General features: G+C 42.6%; 2 protein-coding genes across 2 annotated transcripts in view; both read left to right on the top strand.

The window, feature by feature from the left end:
• The window catches only part of LOC123509825, a 1,526-nt gene extending 995 nt beyond the window's left edge, over window positions 1-531 (top strand). Inside the window, exons 1-2 of the mRNA XM_045264394.1 lie at window positions 1-364; window positions 473-531. The exon at window positions 1-364 is cut by the window's left edge and continues 995 nt beyond it. Coding sequence (XP_045120329.1) covers window positions 1-225 — 225 coding nt within the window. The 3' untranslated portion in view covers window positions 226-364; window positions 473-531. The remainder of the gene's footprint in view (window positions 365-472) is intronic.
• LOC123509823 (3-hydroxy-3-methylglutaryl-coenzyme A reductase-like) overlaps window positions 1-17,810 on the top strand; it is a 217,752-nt gene that overhangs the window by 20,011 nt on the left and 179,931 nt on the right. The gene's annotated exons all lie outside the window — the stretch shown is intronic.

The following is a 17,810-nucleotide window of genomic DNA, read 5'->3' as shown; positions in this document are numbered from 1 at the left end:
AAATACCCCCTACTGATGCCTCTTTCCATAGTTCAACGCCATCCACAAGTACTATCTGTGGAAAGACTATCTCTCCGAGACGGGGAATCAACACGGCAGCTGCTGGGCCGCGTTCCGTTGGGGACCGTAAGGCGTACAGTATGGCATACTTCCCCCGAATCGGGGGGAACCAGCATACAGCTCGCCTTGTGGAAGCTTGCGGGACCTTGCGCTCCTCGGAGGTGAATGCTTGGCGGTGTCTGGCAACTATTGTTTATCAACAAACCGCAGACGTCCGCCGCTTCACCACTATATTTTCAGTGTGGGGGATGTAAATGCTATTTTGACAGCTTATGCGACGTCACAGAACATCAAAAACAATGTGGTAAGTCTGTTATCCCTTGTAGAATGCTGGAATAAGGCAATATGACAAAAATATTAGTATTTATAGCAATAAAAGACGGTGTTATATGTGTCGCATTTCTTCCCACAGCCTCTGAGGCAGAAGAGACAGCCTCTACCGCCATGGTAGCTGCTACAGAGGCCCCTCCAGCACCTGTGGCTGCAGGGACAGTTTCCCTTTGCATTCGAAAGTGTTTCTTGAAGTCTTTCCCGGAGTAAAGAGGCACTATCGTCTCTGCATAGTCCTTGACCCTCACAGGACTTGGCGGCCTATCATCTCCCTCTTCTCCTTGCCTTGGCAGCCTCTTCTCCTCTTCCTCTTGCCTCAGCAATATTTCCTCCTCTCGTGCTAAGAGGAGCTCTGCAGCATCCAACAGAGGGTCTTCTGCGAGCTCTTGACCGAGGAGGAGGAGAGCAGCTTGGACGGCCATCTTTGTCAACCATACCCGTATGGCTTACGCGTTCCCTTGCGTTCCGTTGGGGGTTGCGGGGGGGGGGGCAGCGTGCTAACTTCCATCAGAACGCAGACTGATCTCCGTACAAGGTCCACTTCCCGGGAGTCTCGACCTGGGGAATTGGGGTGTTTCTTATACACGCCCCTACAGCAAGGAGCCTCTCCGATGCTTCAATTGCCAGAAATACGGACACCACAAGGCAAATTGCACTCTGCCAGCCAAATGCGAGATCTGCGCTGGCAGCCATGAAACAGAACGATGCATCAGGCTGCACAAGGAAGGCAAAACGACAACAGCAAAATGCCCCAACTGCCACAATGCTCACCATGCCTGGAACAGGAGCTGCACCACGCGCCGGGAACTAGTGGATGTCCAAAGGGCAAGCCAGCACCAATGGATGGAGCGACACCGCCCCTCCCTAGCCAACAAAGCAGGACCAGCTCTCGCAGCCACCTCAACCTGGGGCAGCAAGTCACAGCCAGCCCAAGCCCCGGAAGCTACTCAACCAACCCCCACCGACCACTTCCCGGCACTAAGAGAGGCAGCCCTCCGTCCAAGAACAAGCAGCAGACCACGTCAGCGCATAGATGCACCACCACCACCACACTACATGCAGACACCGCCAAGACAACAGGATCAAGAAGCAATCACAATGAGCGATTTAATGGACATGTTCTGAGACTTTGTCACCGCCTACGCCTCGATGATGAACACACAAATACCAGCCGAAGACATTTCCAAACTAGCGGAAACAGTTATCACCAAGAAACTGAAGAAGAAACAATCACGGCCTCAGCAGAGAACCCACACCCCACAGACTCGCAACCAATCCCCGTCACCTGCACACCCACCTGCCAAGGCACTGCCACCAGGCATGACACCCGCCGCTGCAGCGATCGAGCGAGAGAAGGCGGCACTCAGGCTAGCACCAGACTCCAGCAAACGGCAAGGCATACCACCGAAAACGAAGGATACAATGACACAGGAACAAACACCGTCAGTGAGGCCCAAGAACAGCCGCTCCAGATCCTTCAGTGGAACTGCTGCGGGCTCCGAAATAAACTTCACTTGCTTATGGCAGACGCCCACCAACATTCTAGGGACGTCATACTTATCCAAGAAACTAAGCTTCAAGACACTTCCCACATTCGCTTCAACGGATACGCGCCTCATCACCTCCCGGCCATAGAGGGCCGCACTACAGGATGCACAATCCTGGTAAAATATTGCATTCCCAGCAGCAAAATACGAAACCCAGTCTACTGCGGAGAGGGCACTGACGTCCTAGGGGTGAACGTGCGCCTGAAAAACGAGACCCTGCACATATACAACATATACCACCACACCAGATTCACGCTGGAGCTAGACAAGGTCTTTGAGCTTTGCGCTAACGACAACGTGTTCATAGGTGGGGACTTCAATGCCCACCACACCATCCTAGGCTCCAAGACCCTCAACCAAAACGGTCGGATCCTCGCTGAAACACTAAACAATGTCCCAGAGGTCAAACTCCTCAACACCGGTGAGCCCACCCACATCGCAGGAGGGATTCTTGACCTCTCCTTTGTTTCTCCACATCTAGGACGACGTGCAACGTGGAAAATTCATGAGCATCTGGCAAGTGATCATTTCGCCTGCATTACCACCATCCACAGCCCCAAGCTTCCCACTCCACACAATCACATTCCTAGATGGAACACCAAAAAGGCAAATTGGGAAGCGTTTGAGGAACTACTTGATCAGCATCTACAAGAAGCACTGCCAGAACTAGAACTAGAAAGAATGGAGCAGAAGCTAGTCACGGCCTTCCATGTGGCGGCGGATGCATCCATCCCACTAACAAAACGGCCTAAACACCAATACCGGGACAGGTGGTACTACGACGAACAAGTACAAGAATACAATAAAAGAATAAATCAGGCAAGAAAGCTCAATCGCCACCACAAGACGCAAATAACACGTGACCTTCTCCGGGCTGCCATCAGGACAGCACGAGAAGGCAAAAAACAAATTATGGCAGAAAAATGGCTGGCATGGTGTTCCGGCATGAACGCCCACACCAAGTTAGGAGACCTGTGGAAACAAATAAAGATAGCCTCGAGGAGAAAGACCGCAGCCACACCAACTCACCCGGACCCACTAAGCGAGGCTGATAGACTCATAGCTGCGTACGTCGATAGAGCTGGATCACATCAGCTACCTCAGAACACCATCACTCATGTCAACAAGCACCGACCTGAACAACGAACGCTCATCAGGCGAGCATGTGAAGAGGAAAAACTCACAGATACCGCCTTCACGCTCCTGGAGCTCCAAGACTCATTACAGCCACGACCTGATACAGCCACTGGGACCGATAGGATCTCGTACACTATGCTGAGGCATGCCGGCCCAATCGCCCAACAGGAGATACTCAAGGTCATCAATAAATCATACGACACAGGCCGCCTGCCAACCGCCTGGAAAGAAGCAACCATCACACCAATTCCGAAACCCAAGGAGCCAGGCAAGACCAGACCTATTTCTTTGCTCAGCTGTCTCGGCAAAACGGCAGAGAAGATGATCCTCCAAAGGCTACAGTGGGCTGCCGGCCCTCTGAATGACAACATCTTTGCATATACCCGAGGCCTGGGCACCAGGGACTGCCTTTGGGAAATGCTCACCACCATATTTGGGAGGAAAGCCTTGGCCGTCTTCTTGGATATGGAAAAAGCATTTGAGCTGGCAAACCCGACAGCTATTCTAGCAGCACTGGTACGGAAGGGAATAGGTGGCAAGCTCCTCAAATGGACTGCAGACTTCCTAAAAGACAGGAAGGCAAGGGTGCGCTATCAGGGCCATCTCTCACGCACAATGGTCTTCGAAAATGGCACCCCACAGGGCAGCATACTAAGCCCCCACCTTTTCAATGTCCTGATGGAAGACCTGACTTCTATACCTCTACCAACGGGAGCTAAAATTCTTTGTTACGCGGATGACATAGCCTTAGTGTCCAACAGGCCATATCATCTGCAGAGGGCCCAAAGCGCGACCACAGATTTCGCAGCAAAGTGCCAGTCACTGGGCCTGAAGATTAACTTTAACAAAACAAAAGCTGTCTACTTTAACGGTCAAAGGCCTAGAGTGCCACTCAGTGTACACAACACTGAGATAGAGTGGACTCTAGGGCACCAGTACCTGGGAGTCTGGCTCGATCATCACCTCACTTTCCAGCAACATATCTGCCACACCACAGACAGAATCTGCCCCCGCCTCAGGATAATGAGGGCCATGACTGGTACAGAAGGTGGAGCCGACCTCCGGGTCCTGAAAATGTACTACTTTCAGGCCATACGAAGTATAGTTGACTACGCTGCACCCGTCCTTGCCACCACCCAGCCTTCACTGATAGAGAAATTAGAAAAACAACAAAACTTTGCTCTCCGCCTCATGTTAGGGGCACCACAGTGGGCAAAGCTGTGTAACTTGAGGGCTGAAGCAAAGATCACCCAACTATCGCATCGCATAAAAAACATCAGCCTGAACCTCCTTGCGGAAAAAGCAATCCATCCACGCCACACCACCATCGTCTGCAGGGTATTTCAAAGCCTAGCGCAGGACGAACGACTCTTCCAGAAAAAGACCTGGGCCAGGAAAACTGCGCATAACATCCAAGCGATCAAAGCAGTAGCCGCTTTCAAGAGGCTTCGGCAAGACCCACCCCACCCAGATTACTCGCGAGCGGCCCCATGGGAAGGTTCACCAATAAAAATATCTGTCAGCCCCTTGACAGACAAGAAATCCAGCCTTCCAAATGCCGAACTAGCCCGCCAAGCACGAAACTCCCTTGCCGCCGGCAGAATCAACGGAGCAGATACCTACTACACCGACGTGTCGGTGGACCCCATTAGTCACAGAGCAGCAGCGGCTTTCCACCACCATGAGGCTACAGGGTCTCTCCTCCTCCCCGACCACTCCTCCACATTACAGACCGAGCTCATAGCCATTAAAAAAGCTTTTGAACATGCAGCACATAGACATCAACACGTCACCATACACACAGACTCCCTTGGAGCCATCCAATGCCTGAAACAGATGCACTTTAAAGACAACATACACATCATAACTTCCATACACGCGACAGCAAAACACATACATAATCAGGGAAGGCAGATCACCATAAACTGGGTCCGAAGCCACTCGGGACTCAAAGGCAACGACTCTGCAGACGAAGCTGCAAAACAAGCACTAACACTGTCGACAATCAACACACCGATACCACCATCCAGAAGCCAGTTCAAAAGCCTTATAAAAGAAACAACACGTGCAACCGACAATGCTGAAGTCAGAAGCACAGCAGCGGACGGCTCACCCAGCGCAAATTGGTACCTCGCAGTCACAGATAACACACCTTTCCCATTACCAAACACGTTACCACGATACATCACAACACGATTGCACAGGCTCCGTTTAGGTTACCACTGCCTAGCGGAGCTGAACCACACCCTGCCCATCGACTGTACACATTGCCAAACACCAACAAACACACTGCTACTACATTATATCTCAGACTGTGAGCGTACCGCCCGCTTTCTCGTACGAGATCCAACCACCCCCATCACCCTTAAACTCACACCCATGGACCAACTCGTCGAGATGGTCCGCAAATACCCGCCGCCAAGATAACAATACCCATGGCTAAAACACCTGAAATACTGAACTAAAAACTTGGAATCACCTATGGGCTGCTGCACTGGCAGCAAAGGCCCATGCCTTTCTTGCATATAAGCAAATCTTCAAAAAAAAAAAAAAAAAAAAAAACCTTCATCCTCGCTTGATGACTATCTTCCTCATGGTTCCCCTGACAGTCTCCTTGGAGGAGAAGTTGAAACATACGCTATATTTGTTCAGCAAAGTGAATAAAATATTACCATTCTTTCATGTTCATTTTTTCATTATCTTCGATTATAATAAAATAGTAGAAGGTAACTCTTCTGAGAGAGAGAGAGAGAGAGAGAGAGAGAGAGAGAGAGAGAGATCAAACCGAACAGGTTGGGGCATGCAGGCGTGTGTGTGTTTCACTGTTTCACTGCTTGATCTGCTGCAGTCTCTGACGAGACAGCCAGACATTACCTTACGGAACGAGCTCAGAGCTCATTATTTCCGATCTTCGGATAGGTCTGAGACCAGGCACACACCACACACCGGGACAACAAGGTCACAACTCCTCAATTTACATCCCGTACCTACTCACTGCTAGGTGAACAGGGGCTACACGTGAAAGGAGACACACCCAAATATCTCCACCCGGCCGGGAATCGAACCCGGTCCTCTGGCTTGAAGCCAGCGCTCTAACCACTGAGCTACCGGGCATGTGTGTGTGTGTGTGTGTGTGTGTGTGTGTGTGAGAGAGAGAGAGAGAGAGAGAGAGAGAGAGAGAGAGAGAGAGAGAATGATACCTACATGTTATTTGCTTGTAATTTGATATGAAAAGGTGAAAGAATACTCTCTCTCTCTCTCTCTCTCTCTCTCTCTCTCTCTCTCTCTCTCTCTCATTGGAAGTGTATAATTTCTCTTCCAAGATGTGAGAGAGAGAGAGAGAGAGAGAGAGAGTGTGTGTGTGTGTGTGTGTTTGCGCGGTGTCATCGCTCACCGAGCTGTTTCTGCTTGACGGATCACACAGCGGGCGGAGGAGGAATCCTTGACAAGGCAATAACTAAACTTTCAGAGGTCACATCGAGCTAGAAAGTACATCATTGTATTCAGAATAACAAAAAGAAAATCATTATTAGTATTCAAACAGTCTTCTGACAATTTCTAAGTATACCATTTTTACCCGTCATGGGATACTGGAAAATAGTTTAATCAGCAGAACATAAGGGTTAAGGGGACCGTCCGGTGGCCATGGTACCAAAAAATCTGAAAAATATCAAAAATTCCCAAACCACCACCAGAGCATCCCGAACATATGGCAACATACTAGTGAGGGAGTATTTTGGGGAAATAGGCTAAATTACGTAGGGTATTTAAACTTTAATGGACCCCTGCCATGCTCACCGCAGCCTGGGGCTTCCCCCCACCCTACTCGCTGTACCATAATGATAATAAGCACGGAAAAAAAAAAACATGAAAAGTGGTTTCTTTGGTAAGGAAAGGCGGGTGCTGGCAACTCAGTACTATGGTGTACACAAGAACACACCCTCTCCTCTTCCATTTCAGTGTCCATGTGACAGCGATGACAGGGGGTTGTATTGATTATCTCACCCGTTGTTTCATGCCTTGCGAGCCACAAACCAGCCTATTTTGCCTGTTTTTTTTTTTTTCCCCTTACAATGTCGAAACAAACAGTGCAAGGGGAAATTACAAGTTGTACCGAACATGCACGGATGGGAGACACCCTCGCCTTCAAGCGACTAATACCTACAGTCATTGTAAGGGGGGCCAAGTGCCATATGAGTCTTACAGAATATTCTAAACATGCCTAAAAAGCATATATGATGCACATGGTGGTGTATGAACACGAAATATCCAACCCAAGTAAATGTACAGGGTCATAGAGGACGAAAATGACATCTCTGGGATTCCATCTCATAAAATTTGGAAAATTTCATTTTCTGTGCTGCAATGTAATTTTATAAAAAAAAAAATGAATAAATAAAAAAAATTCATAATGGCCATCAAAATAAAAAAAAAAATCAAAATTTTGTGAGATGGAAAGTTTTGTTATATCACATACTTCATATATGTACCGGCAAAATTGAAATCTGCCTTCCGGTGACAAAGTTTATAGGAAAAATGTTATTTATAAAAAACTGAGTTTTTATTTTTCATGCAGTTATTTATGGTTCGATTCGCTTGTAATTAGTAAAACTAACACCGTGTAATAGTCATCTATCAGTGAAAAAAAAAACTACTCACGTACCTCTTTATTTTCAATTTTTTGAAAACCTAATTAAAGGACAGAGAAATGAGAACAGTGATAAAAGGTGAAGAATCAAAATAGTGTAGAGTTATAAGTTGAGTTCCACAGGGAATGGTTCTGGCTCCTGTAATGTTCATAGTGTATATCAATGATATGGTTGATGAGACTGACGGTTATATAAGCTTTTTTTGCAGATGATGCAATGTTACTGAAATGTGTGGAAAATGACATGGATTTTGAAATGTGGCCGTATAAGTGCAGCATATTTTAGTTTAGGTTGAATCTTGTATTTTCTTATTTTTTTCATCATTTCTTCATCTATATAGTTAAATGCCCATTTCACTTTTCTTAATAACTCATATGTTCCCCCAACTATGTTGTTGACATGTTTTCCTGGTGATAAATTGATATTTATTGTAATTGCCAGGTCTTTCTACTATTTTGTTTTCTGAATTTCTATCCCTCCCATACTGTAAGAACTCATTTGTCTTCTTATGCTTATCCTTAGTTCCATCACTCTGAACTTTTTTCCATTAATTCCATTTCCCATCTCTTGCTCCACTTGTGTATCTTATTCAAATATTTTTGTAGCCACATAATAAGAAAGACATAAGGAAGATAGAAAGGATTCAAATAGCTGCGATCAAGATAGTTTCAAGTTTGAGAGACCTAAAGTATAAGGACAGCTTAAGGATATTGAAACTTCCAACATTGCAACAGAGAAGAGAAAGAGAAGACCTAATTACTATAGATACAGGGCATGAAAGGGGATGGACACAGTTGACAAAGAAGATCTATTGGTGTGGGACTCAAGAAATACAAAGAGACACAACTTGAAACTGAAATTGACTGCATGTAGAAGAGACATTAGGAAAAACAGATGCATAGATATATGGAACAATTTGGATGAAATAGTGGTTCAAGCAAAAAATATTTATGACTAAAGCTAAACTGGATGACTGTAGGTATGGAGACAGGACAGCACGAGCATAGCTCTTTCTCTGTAAAGCACACACACACACACACACACACACACACACACACACACACACACACACACACACACACACACACACACACACACACACACACGGCCTGGTAGCTCAGTGGTTAGAGCACTGGCTTCACAAGCCAGAGGACCGGGGTTCGATTCCTCGGCCGGGTGGAGATATATGGGTGTGTCTCCTTTCACGTGTAGCCCCTGTTCACCTAGCAGTGAGTAGGTACGGGATGTAAATCGAGGAGTTGTGACCTTGTTGTCCCGGTGTGTGGTGTGTGCCTGGTCTCAGACCTATCCGAAGATCGGAAATAATGAGCTCTGAGCTCGTTCCATAGGGTAACGTCTGGCTGTCTCGTCAGAGACTGCAGCAGATCAAACAGTGAATTACACACACACACACACACACACACACACACACACAGAAGAGGAGAAGAAAGAGTTTTTCTGGAGAATCTTGGATATGAGACTGAGGAAGTGGTTCATAACCCAGAAAAGTACAGCAAGAAAGGACTAAAGAAACTTAACGTATGAGCGGAATGTAATGTATTCCAACATAAATGGAGTGATATCGGGGATTTTAGAACTCAACGATTACTTGAGGGACAAGAACCCAGATATTGTGGGTCTTACTGAAACAAAACTGAGAAGAGGGAGAAGACCTGATGATGGTTGGAGAAGGAAATATAATGTTTGGAAAAGAAATAGAGTAGGTAAGATGGGAGGAGGAGTGATGTTGCTGGTTAAAAAGATATAAAGGTGGATCAAGTGAAAGAAGGTATGGGAAAGGCAGAAGTGCTAAAGATCAGAGCAGAAACTAATGAAGGAAAAAGAGGCACTACATAGTGGTGTACGTACCACCTAAGACAAATGCATGGTCAGTACAGGAATATGAAGAAATGATAAGTGATACAGGAACATGTCTGGAAGAAATGTTGGGTGGCTGTGAACGAACTATAATGATGGGAGATTTTAATTGTAAAGAGGTGTGTTGGGAGGACTGGTCAATGGAAGGATCAGAGACAACATGGGGAAATACACTATTGACACTGGCAATGGAAAATGTGTTAACTCAGTGGGTCAAAGAAGATACTAGGTTTGGAGGAGAGGGAGCATCGTCAAGACTGGACTTGGTCTTTAGTACAGAGCCAATGGTCATTGAGGAGATGAGGGTGGAGTGCCCTTTAGCAAAGAGTGATCATGCAGTTTTGGAGTTCAAGGTGATAGATGAAGAGAAATCTAGAAGAAATGAAGAATATAAAGTGGGAAGATGGAATTATGCCAAGACAGATTTTGGAAACCTAAAGAAATTCTTTCAAGAGACAAATTGGATGAAATTCAAGAGTGCTAAGGAGCAAATGAAAAGTGGAAGGAATTTATAAAAATATACAAAGAAGGTGAGAAAAATTTGTACCAATAAGACAACATAGAGAAGTTGGAAAGCAGGACTGGTTTAACGATAGATGTGAAAAGGCTAGAACAAGAAAAGAGGATGCATGGAAGAGGTGGAGAAGGAAAAGACGGATTAAGCAGTGGGAAAGTTACAAAAGAGCAAGAAATGAATATGTGTTGATTAGAAGAGAAGAAAGAAAGAAACAAGAAAAGGATATAATTGATAAATGTAAAGACCAACCAAGGCTTTTTACAGACATGTGAACAACAACATCAAAAATAGAGAAAGTATTGAAAGTTTAGAAGTAAATGGAGTATGCAGTGAGGATCCCAGGAAATGGCAGAGGCTATGAATGGATGCTTTCGGAAGGTATTCACAAAGGAGACTGCTTTTGACAAACCACTGGTAATGGAACAGAAAGGGATTATGAAGGAGTTTCAAGTAACTGTGGAGGAGATCAAGAATATGATGGGGAGTTTAGAAGTGAGAAAAGCTGTGGGACCTGATGGGGTATCAGGATGGATTTTAAGAGAATGCAGGGAGCAACTGGCAGAAAAAGTTTGTGAAGTAATTGATGCCTCATTAAGGGAAGGTGTAGTGCCCCAAGACTGGAAAAGAGCTAACATTGTCCCAATTTATAAATCAGGTAACAAGAGAGACCCATTGAACTATAGACCAGTGTCACTTACAAGTGTGGTAGCTAAGATGTGTGAGAGGGTGGTGAAGAATAGATGGACAGACTTCTTGGAGAAAAATGACATACTTTGTGAGTGTCAATTTGGTTTTAGAAAAGGGCGTTCATGCACGACAAACCTGATATGTTACTATTCGAGGGTGATAGATGTAATACAGGAAAGAGATGGTTGGGCTGATGGAATATATCTGGATTTAAAAAAGGCCTTTGATAAGGTACCACACTGGAGACTGATCTGGAAACTTGAAATGGTAGGAGGAGTGCATGGCAGTTTACTAAAATGGATGGAAGACTTTTGGTAGGAAGAGAAATGAGAACAATAATTAAGGACAGACCATCAGAATGGGGCTTGGTGGAGAGTGGAGTTCCACAGGGATCAGTGTTGGCACCAGTAATGTTCGCGGTCTACATAAATGACATGGTGGATGGGGTGTCCAGTTATGTGAGCCTATTTGCAGACGATGCAAAATTGTTAAGAAAAGTGAGATGTGACAAAGATTGCGAACTACTCCAGGAAGACTTGGACAGAATATGGAAATGGAGCTGTACATGGCAAATGGAGTTCAACACGACAAAATGCAAGAAATTAGAGTTTGGCAAGAGTGAAAGAAGAATCAGGAGTATGTACAAGATAGGAAATGAAGACATAAAACCAGTCATGAAGAAAAAGACCTTGGGGTGACAATTACCAATGACCTATCGCCAGAGAGACATATAAACAAAATAATTGGAGAAGTATTGAACTTATTGAGGAACATAAGAGTGGCGTTCGTATATTTAGATGAAGAAATGATGAAGAAAATAATTACTGCAATGATAAGACCAAGGCTTGAATATGCAACAATACAGTGGGCTCCGAACTTAAAGAAACACATAAGGAAACTAGAGAAAGTACAGAGGGCTGCAACAAAATGGTGCCTGACTTAAGAGATTTGACTTATGAAGACAGACTGAACAGAATGCAACTTCCGACCCTGGAAAACAGAAGAGAAAGGGGAGACCTGATAGCAATATACAGAGTGATGATTGGCATGGAAAAATGGATAGGGAAGATCTGTGTATGTGGAATGAAAGAATGTCGAGAGGGCATGGGAAAAACTAAAATGGCCACTTATAGGAGAGATGTGAAAAATATAGCTTCCCTCATAGAAGGGTGGAAGCATGGAATAGTTTAGACGTGGAAGTGGTCAACGCAAGGAATATTCATGATTTTAAGAAAATGCTGGACATTAGTAGATATGGAGACGGGACAGTACGAGCATAGCTCTTTTCCCGTATGTTACAATTAGGTAAATACAATTAGGTAAATACACACACACACACACACACACACACATAGTAAAAAGCTGAGAAAGGGAAGATGTCTGAGAGATATTAAAAAATATAGTTTCCCGCAGAGATGTATTGAGACGTGACACAGTTTAGATGAAGAAGTAGTGTCTGCAAAGAGTGTGCACACTTTTAAAGTAAGATTGGATAAGTGTAGATATGGAGACGGGGCCACACGAGCATAAAGCCCAGGCCCTGTAAAACTACAACTAGGTAAATACACACACACACACACACACACAGTGGAAAAATGGAATCCATTGGATAATGTAGTTGTTACAGCACATAATATGCATAACTTTAAGGAAAAATTAGATAAATGGAGATATGCATAGGACACTATAAGGCCCGCTTGAACCCTGTACAAATACAACTAGGTAAATACATACACACACACACATGAGTCCAGCAGACCTTGTGATGTATTTTATCGGGGGAAGGAGGCTAGTTATCCTGTCTCATAAGTTATATTGAATTTGTTTGTGTTGAGCCTGAGAAGAAGTATGGAAGGGGATGAGAATATGGACAGCGCAGTTGGCCCTGTTGTCAATGTAAACAAGGGAGCCAGACAGAGAGGATCTCGGAGTGAGATTATTGAAACAGCTCTGGGATTACAACAGTTGGGAGATTGGAGTAAGAATAGGAAATTTTATGAATTTAATGAGGAAAGAGCCAACTGGAGAAGAATGATCACAATGGATAGAGAAATTAGAGTTTTAAGGAAGATGGTTGCCAGGATTTTTGAAAAGCAGGATCCACTGATTGCGGAAAACCTAGAGCTGAGAGAGAGATGTGACAAGGTATAGAATGAACATGAAGAAAACTAGATTAGATAAAAAGAAAGCATCACCCTTAATGGCAAATGTGTGAACCATGAAGTAGCACAACAAGAACGTGAGGAAAGGCTAGACACTAATGTGGGAACAGGAAAGGGGATAAGCGAAACAAAACAAGAGGAATGGAAGATGTGGAAAAAAAAAACAAGAAGAAGAAAAAGTTAATTTTGCAGTAGATAAGCAACAAATAAAGGAGAAAAGAAGGACACAGTCATACAAGTGACCAAAGAAAAGGAAGAATTAGTGAGATATGGTGAACAAAAGAAGTGTATGGTTATATATGGACTAGAAAAAAAAAGAATCCCATGAAATTTGTGAGGGAGAAGGAGGAGAAAGAAATGATTAAGGAAATTATCTCAGTGGTTCAAGATGAAGAACAGAATCTTGAGAAAGAAATAGAAGAAATATACAGACTTGGTAAATATAGTGAGGGAACCAAAATACCACTAAAACTTGAAATAAGATTGCAAGTGGGTGTAGAAGAAATATTAGCAAAGACTGGAAAGCTGGCTGGTAAGACATAATATAACAATATTTAGATACAGAGATAGATAAATGAGATAGAAAAGGAAAAAGAGAGAGAGAACTGAGAAGTGGAGCTAAGAAAAAAAAAACAAAAACAAGAGGACAGAATGAAAAAAAAAAAAAATTCTACCAGAGAGTACTAAACATGAGGCTGAGGAGATGGTATGTTTGGGAAGGGAAAGGAAAGCATTAAAAGTCAGTGATAAATACATAGATAGATTTATATCAGGAAGGTTGGAAGTGAGAGATTAAATATTGGAAAAGGACCAGACGGGGTATGTATAACATAAATAAAGTTAAGTGAAGACGTCCAAGTGAATTTTAAAGAGCAGGGATATAATGTTTGGAGGAGAGACAGAAAGGGAAAAGCAGGAGGACTATTGATAATGACACGAAAGGATATATACGTGGAGGAGGTACAGTACAGAGAGGGACTGGCAGAGGTTTTAAGTATAACAATTAAGACCAGTGGGAGGGGAAAAAAAGGAGTATCATAGTTGCATTTGTGCCACCGAAGACTAATACCTGGAGCCTTGATGTACCTATAGATAGCCTAAATTCCCATGAAAGTATGTTAAGGAAGGACAGAAGAGTACTACTTTTGAGAGATTTAAACTGTAAACATGTAAATTGGGAAGAAATGGATACAAACAGTCATGCTGGACATTGTGGGGGAGGAAGTATTACAACTGGCAATGGTAAATACATTGGACCAATGGGTGAAGGACTATACACGATATAGAGGGAAGAACCATCAATGCTGGATTTAGTATTCACAAAAAACCAGAGTTTTGTCCAAACATCAAATATCATAAGATCAGGATCAGGAAATTTTGAAATGCAATGTGGGACACAAACAATAAAAGATGGAATAATGCTAAGTCAAATTTTGGAAGATTAAGAGGTTACTTTGGTGGTATTGATTGGAGGGAAATTATTCAAGGCAAGACAATGCAAGAGAAGTATGATATATTGCTAGACAAGTATAATGAGGTAAAGAGATATGTTCCCGAATACAGAGTAAAAGAGAGCAAACACACGTGGTATAATGCTATGTGTGCACAAGCTAAAAAGTGTAAGGATGCAGCTTGAAAAAAATCAAGGAAGCAACGGAATGAAGTAAATAAGAAGCAGTATAAAGAGGCATGAAATTAATACATTAGGATAAGAAGGGAGGAGGAGAGAAATTTTGAAAGGATGTAGTGAAGAGATGTGAAGAGGAAGCCAAGGTTTTTTATAAGTATATGAATGGAAAAATGACAGATAGAGAGACCGTCATTAAGTTAATTAAGGGAAGTAGGATATATGAAACACCAGAAGAAATGAGTGAACTTATGAATGAAAGCTTTAAATCAGTATTTTATGAAGAGGGAGAGTTCATAGAGCCAAGCAGCCAAGCAACAGCAAGGATTGAGAAATGTTGTGTTGCAAAAACTGAAAATTAGAAAATTACTAAAAAAGGTGGATGTAAGAAAGGGCCAGATGGAGTGTCAGGATGGACATTGAAAGAATGTAGAGAACAACTGGTGGAAACAATTTCGGATATAATCAACAACTCTAATGGAAGGGAAGGTACCAAAGGAATGGAAAAGAGCAAATATGGTCCTGATATACAACAGAGGAGAAAAGACCAAGCTTCTAAATTATAGACAAGTGTCACTAACTAGTGTTGTGGGAAAGATCTGTCAAATTGTTATTAAAGAAAAAGGGTTACAACATCTGGAGGGACATGAATTAATTAACAACTCCCAATTTTGATTCAGAAAAGGAAGATCATACATAACAAATTTACTAAGCTTGTATACAAGAGTAATGGATGAAGTACAAGGGAGAGATGGATGGGTTGACACAGTGTACCTTGATATTAAGAAGGCTTTCAACAGAGTACCACATAGAAGACTCCTATGGAAAATAGAACATTGAGAAAACTAAAGGGAAATATCTTAAATTTGATGACAGGCTACTTAACAGATAAGGAAAGGAAGACAATAACACCCCATCTAGCTGGAACACAGTTACCAGTGGCATACCACAGGATTCAGTGCTGGAGCCAATTATGTTCCAAGTATATATTAATGATATACAAGAGGGTTTGAATAGCTACATAAATTTGTTTGCAGATGATGTGAAACTTTTGAGAGGATTAAGGAACATTGATGACTTTATAGAATTGCAGAAAGGGGTGCATTCCATGGGAAATTACCTCACAACATCTTGCCCACCCCTCACTTGGGATTGTTGATCAGCTGGAATGTACAAATATAGCCACCCACAGGAGACTGGCTGCTCTAATAATCACAGAAGAGCTCGTTGATGGCCCTGTAAACATTATTCATAGAATAAAGGAAGTTTTAAGTAGGCAAGAGAGAGAGAGAGAGAGAGAGAGAGAGAGAGAGAGAGAGAGAGAGAGAGAGAGAGAGGTTGTGTTGCCACTGCTGCAGAGTTTTGTAACTTTGTTTACATTGTTGCCTCCGCTTGGTGATAAGTGTTGGTTATACCCGCTGCCGCTTCCGCTCCTGTGGCACGCTATGTGGAGTTCCGGAGACAGCATGATATCGGATGACACCCTAGCTATAATGGATGAAAATTCGTTATGTTGAGGGCTTGTTCGGTCAGATATTTTGTCTGTTATATCCGATATCTGGTATATCAAGATTCGTTATATGGAGGGTTTACTGTAGTGTGAAAATTATGAAAGAACAAACACAGTGCACAATATCCACAAGAAACATGTAGATACTAGCTCAGGTGAGGCTGGACCAATATGTCAACTAGCAGCAGCAGCAGCAGCAAGACTCGTATCTCAAAAAAAAAAATGGATGAAATGGTGGGTCATTTCTCAAAAAAATTGTATCTCAAGTAGCTCATATCTTAAGGTATTAATTACTGTACTTATATGAAATATTACTCATCCATTCTATCTGATTAAGTGACTCATGGCCACAGCTTGAAATAAGAGCAAGGAGACAACATGGAACCAAAAGAAACCAGAACTTATGTTTACTTCCTGCTAATGGTGCCAGCATCACCTGGATCCAGTTGCCTTGAAGTTGTTTCAAGTCCAAATCAGTACCTATCCAATTTAAGCAAATCCAACTCTGTAATGATGATAAAAGTCAAGTAAGCCATTATGTCATATATGAACTATGTTCTGAAAGATCTCTCACAGTATGTATGAAAAAAAAACTTAATATTAGTAGAGCACATCCATGATGCAGTATGTGCATCCTTGGATGTGCCACCAGCATTAAAAGGATGCAAAATACGCATCCTCGTGTTGAGAGAGTTAAGTGAAGGTTATATGTGCTAAGTAAGTTCATGTAATTTTGTGTGAAGGAGAAGAGTTGTCTTTAAAGGAGCAGGCTATGACTTTGAGTTGAGAAACACAAAGAGAGATGTTCAGCTAGTTCACAATGAGATATAATGGTAGGTTCATATAGAGATGTACCGATACCAAAATTTTGGCCGATTCCGATACCGATACCGATACCACCTAATTGGGCCGATACCGATACTACTACAAATAGCGATACCACCGATACCGATACTACTACTTAAAGTGATTACTGCACTGGACACCAGGATGAATTGGTGGACGGCGAGCGTTATCAGATGGGAGGCTTTGTTTTGGGGGATGCTGTAAGTCCTTCTGAGAACATTTGTGAAATAGGAGCAATTCTAGAAGCTTTTTGAAGCCATTTGCAAAGGTAAATTACTCACTAATTGGAATGAATATCTTCTCAGTTTTCTGATTCTTGTCAGCTATTTTAAATTCTTACTTCTTACTCCTTTAGTGACCATTTGGTCTTGTGCATTTTCATTACTAATTTTTTATTGACGATATTTTGGCAATCAAAAATATTTTTAAAATTATTAAAATTGTAAAACAGACACAAAATATTAGCAAAAGAAACTCATTTTGTTGTGTATGTTTCTCTTTAATTAAATCTGACATCCTTTGATATTAATTCATTACACATTAGTAGACCAATTCAGAAAAATGAGCTTTCACCTAATCTTTTAAATTAAATAGAAAAAAGTTTAGTTTATTTAAAAATTTCCAGTGTATTGCTATGATCTTAAATAATTAATATGCAACAAATTATACACAATGCACATGATTACAAAACAGAATCGTTACTTTCTTAGTTATGGAATTTTTACATCCTTAGGTTAACACAGGTAACTCAAAATATAAACTTGCATTAAATTAGTATACATATATAATTCGAGCTTCCACCTATTCCAGTATGATATCTTGGAAAAGGCGAGCACTACCACTGTTAATTATAAATCAAA

The sequence above is a fragment of the Portunus trituberculatus genome, chromosome 27 (assembly GCF_017591435.1).
Source record: "Portunus trituberculatus isolate SZX2019 chromosome 27, ASM1759143v1, whole genome shotgun sequence".
Taxonomy (NCBI): domain Eukaryota; kingdom Metazoa; phylum Arthropoda; class Malacostraca; order Decapoda; family Portunidae; genus Portunus; species Portunus trituberculatus.
This window is presented reverse-complemented; position numbering and strand designations above follow the sequence as displayed.